The following is a 13,220-nucleotide window of genomic DNA, read 5'->3' as shown; positions in this document are numbered from 1 at the left end:
TGGCCGTTCTGTTTAATAAATCTTAAAAGCAAGACCTTCAGAAAACCAAACTGTTTGTACGTGACTTTACTGCATACTGAATACTTATAGGAATATAGAAGTATCCAGCACCCAATAAGATCAAAATCACAATGTTCTGATTCTAATAAAAAATTAGGAGGTATGAAAAGATGGGGAAAAATATGACCTGTTATGAGATAAATGAATCAATCAAAACCAATCTAGAACTGGCCCAGATAGTAGAATTAACAGACAGGACATGAAAACAGTTATTATAACTGTATTCATATGTTCAAAAAGGTACGTAGAGACGTGGAAGATATATAAGAGGGCAACATTGAACTTGTGAAGAAAGTAATGGCATTCAAGGATTGCAGAAAAATTAATAAACTTGAAAACATAGTAATAGAAACCACAAAACATATAAAACAGATTAAAAAATAGAAATGTAAAAAGTAAATGGAGCAGTAGTGAGTTGTGGGACTTCAAATGGCCTACTGTCCCTGTGATTGAACTATCTTGAAGGGAAATCTCTACCCCATATTCCTTGCAGCATTATTTACAGTAGACAAGCTATGGAAACAACCTAAGTGTCCATCAACAGATGAATGGATAAAGAAAATATGTGTGTGTGTGTGTGTGTGTGTGTGTGTGTGTGTGTGTGTATACACACACACAATGGAATGTTACCTATAAAAAAGAAGAAAATCCTGCCTTTGCGTCAACACACATGAACCTTGAGTGCATCATGCTAAGTGAAATAAGTCAGACAGAGAAAGACAAATCTCACTTATATGTGGAATCTAAAAAAAACTGAACTCAGATTGGTAGACTGATGGTGGTTGCCAGGAGCAAGAGTGTGGGACGAATAGGTGAAGGTGGTCAAAGAGTACAAACATCCAGTTATAAGATGAGTAAGTTCTGGGAACTAGTGTAGAGTATGGTGACTGTAGTTAACAATAATGTATATTTGAAAGTTAACAGAAAAGAGTATACTTTAAGATTTTTCATTGGGGGCGCCTGGGCTGGCTCAGTTGGTACAAAATGTGACTTTTAAGTTTATTTATTTTGAGAAAGAAAGAAAGCGTACGTGGGGGAGGGACAGGGAGAGGGAGAGAGAGAGAATCCCAAGCAGGCTCTGCACTGTCAGCATGGAGCCCAATTCATGGTTTGACCTCATGAACCATGAGATCATGACCAGAGCCAAAGTGGGATGCTTAACTGACTGAGCCATTCGGGCACCCAGGAATAGATCATTAAAAAAATGTACGGTTAGAATTAACATCTCAGTGTCAGAAAAGTATTATACCTTTAATTTTTATAAAGTTTTACATTTGTAGATTGTAGAAGTTGTTCAAAGCCACCACTTACTATGCCTTAATTGAGAAGTTTTTTTGAAGAGCTCTAGTTCATGAGAGAAAGATATGGCAAATGTTATTGATATGGCACAATTTCATAGCTTAATTCATTTAACTTAGCTGTAGTGGTTTGTGACATATGTAGTCACATGACAACACTCAACTATTGTCATGAAAGAGTATAGATCCATGTCTGTTAACCAGTGTATGCTCCTTTTGGATTAATGTTTGATGTATAATTTCAGTTTTTTGATAATACATTATTGCTATTTTATCTGCAGTGAGAATGGAATAACAAAATATTTTTTGCAGATCAGTATATAGTCACTAGGCTTTTGGGGGTTGCACTGATAGTTTAGGCACATATTTGGGAAATCTACTAGCATCCAGCCATTGTCCAGATTACTTTTGATTGTCAGGTTATGATATCCAAAAATATTTTTCTCTTGTTTTACATCTAAAGTGATATACACACCTCCAGCTGTCTGAGGTTTTGGTTACCTGTCAATGCATGTACCTACTTGTACAGTTTTTTCCCCTTCCCTGTTGTAGGTAGGTTTTAAGAAACTCCTAGCCCAAACTCCTAAATCACCTCTAAGACCTCAAGTTGTTGTTTATGGGTTAGCTTGTGTTGATTCTTAATTGATCTTGGTTTAAAATGGATTTAGGTCTTTGTTGAAGTTCGTGTAAAAAAAAAAAAAGATTCTCATTCTAAGAATTGAGATACAATTCAAATCACAAAATTCACCCTTTTGAAATATGCAAGTTAGTAGTTTTTAGTATATTCATAAAATTGTACAACCATCACAACTATTCTAGAATATTTTCATTATTTTCCAAGAAACCCTTAGAAGGCTAACTTTTGAGTTTCAATGCCTAGTGTAAAAGTTTTTGAACCGTTACCAAATAACTCTTCAACCAACAGAGCCCTCTCTGAAGGCCAAATTGTTATTTCTTCCTGCCTCATTTTCATTATATCCCAGTTTCAATGCACGTTTTAAAAATTCTCAATTTGGAGAACTTACCATATATTTATTTCTATGGGAAAAAAAGTAAAACAATATTTAGAGAAGTTGAAGATCATCGTGCCATCATAAATTCTAAGTATCACAATCAGGAATATACTTTATATCAGTTTTACTTATTATGCTTAATTTTCAGCTACAGGCATATCTCATTTTACTGTGCTTCACTTTATTGTTTTTTTTTTTTTTTTTTTTGTGCTTGAAAGTTCTTTATTGTTTCATATTTACTTTTAGGAAGACCATACATACAAATGAACTTTTTCTTTTTTTTTTTTTTTTATATATGAAATTTATTGTCAAATTGGTTTCCATACAACACCCAGTGCTCATCCCAAAAGGTGCCCTCTTCAATACCCATCACCCACCCTCCCCTCCCTCCCACCCCCCATCAACCCTCAGTTTGTTCTCAGTTTTTAACAGTCTCTTATGCTTTGGCTCTCTCCCACTCTAACCTCTTTTTTTTTTTGTTCCTTCCCCTCCCCCATGGGTTCCTGTTAAGTTTCTCAGGATCCACATAAGAGTGAAACCATATGGTATATGTCTTTCTCTGTATGGCTTATTTCACTTAGCATAACACTCTCCAGTTCCATCCACGTTGCTACAAAAGGCCATATTTCATTTTTTCTCATTGCCACGTAGTATTCCATTGTGTATATAAACCACAATTTCTTTATCCATTCATCAGTTGATGGACATTTAGGCTCTTTCCATAATTTGGCTATTGTTGAGAGTGCTGCTATGAACATTGGGGTACAAGTGCCCCTATGCATCAGTACTCCTGTATCCCTTGGATAAATACCTAGCAGTGCTATTGCTGGGTCATAGGGTAGGTCTATTTTTAATTTTCTGAGGAACCTCCACACTGCTTTCCAGAGCGGCTGCACCAATTTGCATTCCCACCAACAGTGCAAGAGGGTTCCCGTTTCTCCACATCCTCTCCAGCATCTATAGTCTCCTGATTTGTTCATTTTGGCCACTCTGACTGGCGTGAGGTGATACCTGAGTGTGGTTTTGATTTGTATTTCCCTGATAAGGAGCGACGCTGAACATCTCTTCATGTGCCTGTTAGCCATCCGGATGTCTTCTTTAGAGAAGTGTCTATTCATGTCTTCTGCCCATTTCTTCACTGGGTTATTTGTTTTTTGGGTGTGGAGTTTGGTGAGCTCTTTATAGATTTTGGATACTAGCCCTTTGTCCGATATGTCATTTGCAAATATCTTTTCCCATTCCGTTGGTTGCCTTTTAGTTTTGTTGGTTGTTTCCTTTGCTGTGCAGAAGCTTTTTATCTTCATAAGGTCCCAGTAGTTCACTTTTGCTTTTAATTCCCTTGCCTTTGGGGATGTGTCGAGTAAGAGATTGCTACGGCTGAGGTCAGAGAGGTCTTTTCCTGCTTTCTCCTCTAAGGTTTTGATGGTTTCCTGTCTCACATACAGGTCCTTTATCCATTTTGAGTTTATTTTTGTGAATGGTGTGAGAAAGTGGTCTAGTTTCAACCTTCTGCATGTTGCTGTCCAGTTCTCCCAGCACCATTTGTTAAAGAGACTGTCTTTTTTCCATTGGATGTTCTTTCCTGCTTTGTCAAAGATGAGTTGGCCATACGTTTGTGGGTCTAGTTCTGGGGTTTCTATTCTATTCCATTGGTCTATGTGTCTGTTTTTGTGCCAATACCATGCTGTCTTGATGATGACAGCTTTGTAGTAGAGGCTAAAGTCTGGGATTGTGATGCCTCCTGCTTTGGTCTTCTTCTTCAAAATTACTTTGGCTATTCGGGGCCTTTTGTGGTTCCATATGAATTTTAGGATTGCTTGTTCTAGTTTCGAGAAGAATGCTGGTGCAATTTTGATTGGGATTGCATTGAATGTGTAGATAGCTTTGGGTAGTATTGACATTTTGACAATATTTATTTTTCCAATCCATGAGCAGGGAATGTCTTTCCATTTCTTTAAATCTTCTTCAATTACCTTCATAAGCTTTCTATAGTTTTCAGCATACAGATCCTTTACATCTTTGGTGTGCTTCACTTTATTGTACTTCACAGATACTGTGTTTTGTTACAAATTGAAGGTTTGTGGCAACTCTGTTCAAGCCTATCAACATTTTTCTAACAGCATTTGCTCACTTCATGTCTCAGTATCACATTTTGGTAATAATATTTTTAACTTTTTTATTATTATATTTGTTATGGTGATCTGTGATCAGTGATTATAACTTGCTGAAAGTATAGATGCTGGTTAGCATTTTTTAGCAATAAAATATCTTTAAGGCATGTACATTGGGGTTTTTTTTAAGGCATAATGCTATTGCACACTTAATAGATTACAATGTAGTATAAGCATAACTTTTATTTGCATTGGGAAGCCAAAGGATTCATTTGATTTGCTTTATTGTGGTGATCAAGAACCAAACCCACAGTATCTCTAAAGAATGGCTGTATTAAATATTAGTTTTTTTGTTTAGTTTAACCTAATTGAATAAGGGAGTCCATGTGACCTGGCTTTGAATCTTGGCTCCTCTACTTATTCTTTATATTGTTTATTCACTCAGATACTTTGTTTGCTCATTTATATAATAAGGCTAATAGTTCCTACCAGATAGGGTTCTTGTGAAAATTAAAGGAGATAATGTATATAAATCACTTAATGAAATACCTGTCAACATAGTAACTACTCAAAGAAAGATATGTTTATTATTATCATGTCATACATACATAAGATAGATAGAAGGGGTGCCTGGGTGGCTCATCGGTTAAGCATCTGACTTTGGCTCAGGTCATGATCTCACAGTTCGTGAGTTCAAGCCCCGTGTCAGGCTTCATGCTGACAACTCAGAGCCTGGAGCCTGCTTCAGATTCTGTGTCTCCCTCTCTCTCTCTCTCCCTCCCTCATTTGCTCTGTCTCTCTCTCAAAAATAAATAAACACATTTAAAAAAATTTTTTAAAGATAGATAGAAAATAAGATGTTCATAAGATAGAAAATTTTGGGCTGTTTTTTTATTTACACTTAGTTGTATCCAAAGAGAGTTCATTAATAAATTTCTAGCAGGAGGTCTCTAGTAATATTCCTTAGGACTTTGCTCTTGATCCTCCTGGTCAATGTTTTTATCCTTAAGTGAAAATACAGAAGACATAGTTACCAAATTCATAAATGTTACATAAATGTTGGTTGACAGGTTGAATTTCAATTAAATCTCAACATCCGGGAAAAAATAGACTGTAGCCAGGAAGATAAAATTTAATAGAGATAAATCTAGGCCCTTCATTTAGTTAGTAATAAGTCAATTATTTGAAAAAATAGTATGGGAGTTTCTTGAATGTTTTTGCAAAATTTTCAAATGAAAGATATAGGGACGAATAGGTGGAACACAGACAGGGTCAGCGAAACTACTTTGTAGGATGCTGTAATGGGAATTTATGTCCTTTTACATTTGTCAAAACACATAGAATCTACAACATAAAGATTGAACCCTAACTTAAATGATGGACTTTAATTTGTCAAAACCGGCTTATCAATTGTAACAAATGTACCATACTAATGTTAATAGTAGAGAAAACTGTAGGGTGGGGGGTGATACATAGAGATGCTGTATTTTCTGCTCTGTTTTCCTGTAAACCTGAAACTGCTCTGAAAAATAGTCTTAATTTTTTAAAAAAAGTACATATATCTTCTATATATGGATATATATCTCACTGAAATAAGGCTGCTAAAATAATCTTACAATTTTTGACTGAAAGTAATATTGCTACTATATACCCTGAGTGTTTCTAAAGGTAACTAATATGATGAATGATTTGGAAACCATATCATGAGAAACCAAGAAAGCTATGAATGTTTCTCTGAGGAGGAGAAAATTTAGTGGAAATGTTTGAGGGACCCTTAGTGAAATAGGGAACAGTTTTATTGTAGGTATTGTAAGCAAGGACAGTTGTGAATGTTATATACCAGAGCATCAAATTTCTACGCATAAAAAAGGAATAACCTAAAAAAAAAAAAAAGAAAAGAATAACCTTTTAACAGTAGATAAAATGAGATGACTTAAAGCAATAAGCTTCCTTTTAGTCATTGAGAGTATTCAAGCAGTGACTGGATCCTTGAACAATGCTCTCATTGGGACAGTGGTTTAATTTGATCACCTTTAAAGTTCATTATGACTCATAAGATTATATAACTCCTTGGCTTTTGCCAGTGAGTTGTTTTTTTCTTATTCCTGTGATAATCAGAGAAGGAAAAACATGTGAAAAAATAAAGTACTTGGTGCTTCCATCAAACAGGAGGATTAGGATGTTTGCCATGATGGGAAGAAGTTAATTCTGTTTTTTTCTCTGAGATGTATCTGGGCTTCACATAGAGAATCTAGAGACAAGTTGTATGTGTATAGGTCTGTACACGCACATACACACACACTCACAGATTATGTATAGAGTGCCTATATATGTGTACATATATGTGCATGTGTATATGTGTGTTTATACATAAATGTGTGTGGATGGATATATAATATATACACACACAAACATTATAATTCAGGACTAATTTCTGCAACATATGCATTTTTACTTTTGGTGTAGAAGATCTATTTTAAATTGTTTTTTACCATATTTTTTTAAAGAAGCATTTACTATTTTTCTATTAACTTTTTATACCAAATATGGAAAGAGTGCTGACCTTTGCTTTGACTTCCTGACCACAGTACTCTGTCTTACTCACTGCCATCTTAACTTCTCTGAAGAACAGGAAATTACCAGAATGATAGCAATCATTTCAACCCAATACTGGGTTAACTGTTTTTGTCACAGTTTTCATATTTATTAAATGCTATATTCCCAGAATTTCTCTTTTTTTTGGTACCTGTTTTGTCACCCAAGCAAGGTTGATAAAGAAACTACAAATAAATAATTTTTATTATGTGGAAAGTTCACACCCTAGAGTATAATTTCCTCAGTTTACTTTTAGTAAACAAACTTTTAGAGCACATCTTGTGTTTTGCGGATGGCATGGAATGGAAATTGTTTATAAGGGGGGGATTAGACATTTCTGTTCATCTGTATAGCAATCTTCTGGTTTTATTTATTGATCTTCCTCATTCATTTCTTCTTCTGGATTAATATTTGCTGTTTTTTTGACAGGCAGTGATGGTTTCAGAAAATTTTAATATAGAAGCTCCCAATTATTTGTCCAAGGAATCTGAAGTTCTAATTTATGCCAGACAAGATTCACAGTGCATCGATTGTTTCCAAGCTTTTTTGCCTGTGCACTACCGCTATCATCGGCCACATAGTAAAGATGGAGAAACCGTTATTGTGGTCAATAACCCTGATTTACTAATGTATTGTGACCAAGGTGAGGGTTGCAAGTCTTTTCTGAAGGTTGAAAATAAAAGTAAAGATGTGTTGGCAAGTCTGAAATCAAGGGCAAGGATGACAAAAGCATGTTTCTTTTTTCTTTTTAATTTTTTGATTGTAAAATAAACCATAGATATAGAAAAACTTCACAAATAAATAGTAAATTATTATAAGGCAAATACCCTTGTAATTACCTCCCAGGTCAAGAAATAGAACTTCACCAGTCACCCTAGCAGCAGCTCCGTGTGTCCTGTCTCAATCATTGCTTCCTCCTTTCCTCTAAAACTAACCTACTATCCTGACTTTTAATCACTTCCTTATGTTTCTTTATACTTTTTTTTCACCCAAGTGGGCATTCTTAGAGAATAAAGCTTCATCTTTTCCATTTAAATAAATGTATTACCGTTAAATCTCTTAATTTACAGATTCCTCCTCTTTCCCTTTCTTTTTTTGAAAATTCCCCTTTTGAGGAGCACCTGGCTGGCCCAGTCAGTAGAGCATGAGACTCCTGGTCTCAACGTTGTGAGTTCAAGTCCCATGTTGGGCATGGAGCCTACTTAAAACAATAAATATAAATAAACAAACAAACAAACAAACAAATAAATAAATAAATAAAAATAAAAGTTAAAATAAAATAAAAATTCACCTGTAGAGAAACCTGGATTTCTCATAGTTGGGGTTTTGGTGATTACACATTACACTCATGCTGTTCATCTAGCCTCTATTTCCTGGAAGTTGGCCACTGGCTCCAGATGTGTGATCAGATTCAGCTTTGATTGTTTTGACAAGACTATAGGTGGTGGTGTGTTCTTGTATGATTAGGCATATAATGTCTAGTGTATTTCTTTTTTCAGCCATTGATCCTCTGTCCCTTTGCTGCTTTCTGTTTCTTCATGCTGATTTGCAGGACTTGCAGCTATTGGTGTTTTGTATCCACTTGCATGGATTTGTGTATTTGGTGGGGATACTTTATCACCTAGTTTTGTTATAAATGTTGGCCATGACTTTTTGGTTTGGGGAATAATTTTTCTTTCTGTTTTACGTTAAAAAATTTTTTTTAAGTTTATTTTATTTTTGAGAGACAGAGCACAACCAGGAGAGGGGCAGAGAGAGAGGGAGACACAGAATCCAAAGCAGGCTCCACGCTCTGAGCTGTTAGCATAGAGCCCAGTGCGGGGCTCAAACTCATGAACCGTGAGATCATGAGCTGAGTTGAAGTCAGCTGCTCAACCGACTGAACCACGCAGGCGCACCAGTTCTTTCTGTTTTTATGTGTGATTTGTGTAAATTAAAACTATGCTTTCCCCATTTGCAGTCTTCCTAGAATCAAGACTTTAAGAAGCTCCTTTCAGATTTTGGCTCTTCGTGTCTCCAAATTTGGGTTGATTGGAATATTCACAAATTAGTAGCACTAAAGACTGGGAGATTGAAAGTTTTTAATCCTACTCTGCTGCCATCATATTTTTCATGATGAAAAAATAATAAAGTGTTCAGTTCTGCTAAATTTGTTCATCCAGCCTAGCTTGCTTTCTTTTAATTACTCTAAAGTTTGAAAAAGTGCCCTTTTTTAAAAATATTTATTTATTTTTGAGAGAGAGTATGAGAGTGGGCAACAGCACATGTATGGGGAAGAGGCAGAGAGAGCATGGACAGAGGATCCAAAGTGGGCTGCATGCTGACAGCAGAGAGCCCGATGTGGGGCTCAAACTCATGAACTGTGAGATCATGACCTGAGCTGAAGTCAGACGCTCAACCAACTGAGCCACCCAGGTGCCCCGAAAAAGTGCCCTCTCTTGAGAGAGCATCTAGGATTCTAGTATTGTTCATTGTTTTTGTTTGTTTGTTTGTTTTTAGTCTGAATGCTCTTTTATATGGGCTTGTTTACTCAATGGAAATTTTTTTGGTTATATGCTTAGGATCTATTCATTTTTCTGAATATATGTTATACTTCAAAAAAAATTTTAATATTTATTTATTTATAAATTTTATTTTAGATTGAATGGAGGAGAGGGGCAGAGGGAGAAAGAGAGAATTCCAAGCAGGTTCCATGCTCAGCACAGAGCCCGTTGTGGGCTTCGATCCCATGACCCTGGGATCATGACCAGAGCCAAATCAAGAGTTGAACGCTCAACCAACTGAGCCACCCAGGTGCCCCTACGTTAAATTTTTAAAATGTGGTACCTACTGTAATGGGATTTGTTAAGAAGTCATGCTTAACTTCTGCACAGTCTTAGTAATTTTGTAATTCCTTAGCATCCATGTAGAGCAGGCTGCTAAAATAAAACAGCATGTGATAGATGGATTCAGGTCATGTACATTGTGTATTAAAAGTTTGAATACTGATATCTCAACATGAAAGACTGGCCTCACCTCTATCTAGTCCAGATGCAGGTTTTCTGATATAATGTTCTACCATTTCTTCTCAGAGTTTCCAATTTTGAAATGCTGGGCTCAGTCAGAAGTGGCCGCTCCTTGTGCTTTGAAGAGTAAGGATATCTGCCAATGGAACAATATGAAATATAAACCAGTGAGTTAATAGTTTATATTGTTTTTAGATCATGCTGCCTCATTTAAAACTCATAATGTTTCTGCCACATTTAAAGGATTAGCATTCTATATTCTACCATAGAAAGCTGTGTTTGGTTGTTCTCAATGTTTCTTTGCTACTAGTGGCAACAGTGGTTCCTCATTAGAGCCAGAATCATTTAATTTGGGTGCCAGATATTAACGTTAGTTCCATGCCTCATTGGTCCAGAGTTTAAGTATAACTAGTATGCTTTTTTTTTAATGTTTATTTATTTGGAGAGAAAGCCCCAATGTGGGGCTCGAACTCATGAACCGTGAGGTCATGACCTGAGCCAAATCAGGAGTTGGATGCTTAACTGACTGAGCCACCCAGTTGCCCCCCTTTTTTAATGTTTATTTTGAGAGAGACGGAGAGAGACCCAAAATTATAAGATTTATTAATTTTTAAACAACAAAATGAGTTAATTTCACTATATTGCACAGAACAAGTGAAAAAAGGAAAATAAGACTCAAAGTAGTATTTCAACTGTGATAAAATTTTAGATCATTGTATTGCAATTTGTATATCTAAATCTAGGTCATTGCTGGCCATTTTTATAGTTTTGACCTCCCAACTTGTTTTCAGCTAATAAATTAGGTTAAGTATTCATACTTCATTAACTTTGGCTTTGTCTAAGGAGTGTACAGTTTTCTATTTACCTTTAGTTAACATGGTCTGCTTCTTTCCTCTTTTCGGAGTGAGTAGTTTTATATAATCCATCTCTTTTCTTTCTCTTTTTTTTTTTCTGTCCTTTCCTTCCTCTTTTATGGGCTGCATTTTAACTGATGGTTGTAATAACTGTGTTTCTCTTTGTCTCTAATTCTCTTTAAGGCCTGCTTGCTTTGGTTGAGTAGCACAATCTGTGCCATCGTTTTCACAATTTACTTTTACAAGGAGTCAAATGGATTTGCAACCGAAGTAAAGTAAATTTAAAATATTAGGTAGCCTGTGAGTCAGAAAAACATAAAGCAGATTTGTTCATATGTTCAATTGTGGATATTTAAATTTGAAGTATTTTCCTTGGAGTTGTGCTTTGAAGTCTGTCTACCAGCTAGCTGAGAAAATAACTACTTAGAGTGCAGGCTTACTGCAAAGCACTGCTATTTTGTTGTGGAGAACTCTCTTAGAACTGACAGTTGGTAAGATGTATGACTGTGCCAATATCTTTTGCAATGTAGAGTTGCTTTTGAGTAGATTTCCATTACCATATGGAACCCAAATTTTTTTTCAAACTCTAAAATATATCTGGAGCATTACATTTGATTTTTTAAATGTGAATTAAGAGTATAATCAGTGTTTATTTATGATTTATTAATTTAAGGGGCACCTGGGTGGCTCAGTCAGTTGAGCACCGGCTTCGGCTCAGGTCATAATCTCACAGTTCATAAGTTCGAGTCCGCATCGGGCTCTGTGTTGACAGCTCAGAGTCTGTAGCTTGCTTTGGATCCTCTGTCTCCCTCCCTCTCTGCCCCTCGCTTGCTCATGCTCTCTCTTTCTCTCTCTCAAAAATAAAATAAACATTAAAAAAATTAAAATATTGGTAGTGTGTTGGGAATGCAAGCTGGTGCAGCCACTCTGGAAAACACTATGGAGGTTCCTCAAAAAACTAAAAACAGAACTACCCTACGACCCAGCAATTGCACTACTAGGCATTTATCCAAGGGATTCAGGTGTGCTGTTTCGAAGGGACACATGCACCCCAATAATTTATAGCAGCACTATCAACAATAGCCAAAGTATGGAAAGAGCCCAAATGTCCATTGATGGATGAATGGATAAAGAAGATGTGGTATATATATATACAATGGAGGTATATATATACTTGGCAATCAAAAAGAATGAAATCTTGCCATTTACAACTACGTGGATGGAACTGGAGGGTATTATGCTAAGTGAAATTAGTCAGAGAAAGACAAAAATCCTATGACTTCACTCATGTGAAGACTTTAAGAGACAGAACAGATGAACATAAGGGAAGGGTAACAAAAATAATATAAAAACAGGGAGGGGGACAAAACATAAGAGACTCATAAATATGGAGAACAAACAGAGGATTACTGGAGGGGTTGTGGGAGGGGGGATGGGTTAAATGGGTAAGGGGCATTAAGGAATCTACTCCTGAAATCATTGTTGCACTATATGCTAACTAATTTGGATGTAAATTTAAAAAAATAAATAAAATGCAGTTCAAACTTCAAAAAAAATATTGGTAGTGTGCATTGCTACAAAATAAGTAATTACCTTATTAAAACATTTTGAATTCAGTTCTTTTAGACCATGTAACTTGAAATAAGAGGTCATAATTAAGCCCTTTGAATTTGTGTGTGTGTGTGTGCGTGTGTGTGTGTTAGTATTGCTTGTTTATATATACCAGAAAAATAGGTGACCATTACTACAGTGGTGATCTATACACTAAGGGTTGTTGGTTTAAGACACCATTTTTTTGGTAGGGTGGCTTTGTTACAGATTATGCTGGTAACTTTTTTTTTATGTGAAATTATAATCCAGATATTTATAAAAAGAAATAAAAAATAAAAGTATTCCCAAGTTACCTAAATTTTAATATTTTTAAAAACTATTTTAACCTATAAAATTTACTAGAGTTTCTAATTGAACCTCTTTATCTTCAAAACCAAATAGAAAATAGAAACTAAGTTGAACATAGAACTTTTGTATTACGGGTTAGTAGGACAACAGATTTGATGTTGTACCAATAAAAGACCCATTCAATTGTGTAATTTGTGAATAACAGACTTTTAAAAGCTATTTTGGAGGAAGAAACAACAAAACAGGAGTAAATGGATACTTAGCTTTATTGTTTTAATGTTTTTTCTTTAGGGCTTTAACTGTGAGAGAATTCTGTATTCTAATAGGAAACATAGTAAGAGGAAGTAAATGTTTATATTGATTACAGAGGTGATGATGGGAGATA

The 13,220-nt window shown here is 35.5% G+C and overlaps 1 protein-coding gene across 1 annotated transcript in view; it reads left to right on the top strand.

Annotated features, from left to right (window-relative positions):
* The window catches only part of PIGX (phosphatidylinositol glycan anchor biosynthesis class X), an 85,060-nt gene that overhangs the window by 21,804 nt on the left and 50,036 nt on the right, over nt 1-13,220 (top strand). Inside the window, exons 6-7 of the mRNA XM_047100428.1 lie at nt 7,507-7,720; nt 10,149-10,249. Coding sequence (XP_046956384.1) covers nt 7,507-7,720; nt 10,149-10,249 — 315 coding nt within the window. The remainder of the gene's footprint in view (nt 1-7,506; nt 7,721-10,148; nt 10,250-13,220) is intronic.

This window comes from Lynx rufus, unplaced genomic scaffold, assembly GCF_022079265.1.
Source record: "Lynx rufus isolate CCGP_SWC_20201006 ecotype Redwood Valley unplaced genomic scaffold, mLynRuf1.p SCAF_5, whole genome shotgun sequence".
Lineage (NCBI taxonomy): Eukaryota > Metazoa > Chordata > Mammalia > Carnivora > Felidae > Lynx > Lynx rufus.
The sequence above is the reverse complement of the archived record's forward strand: the minus strand, read 5'-3'. Positions and strand labels throughout refer to the sequence as shown.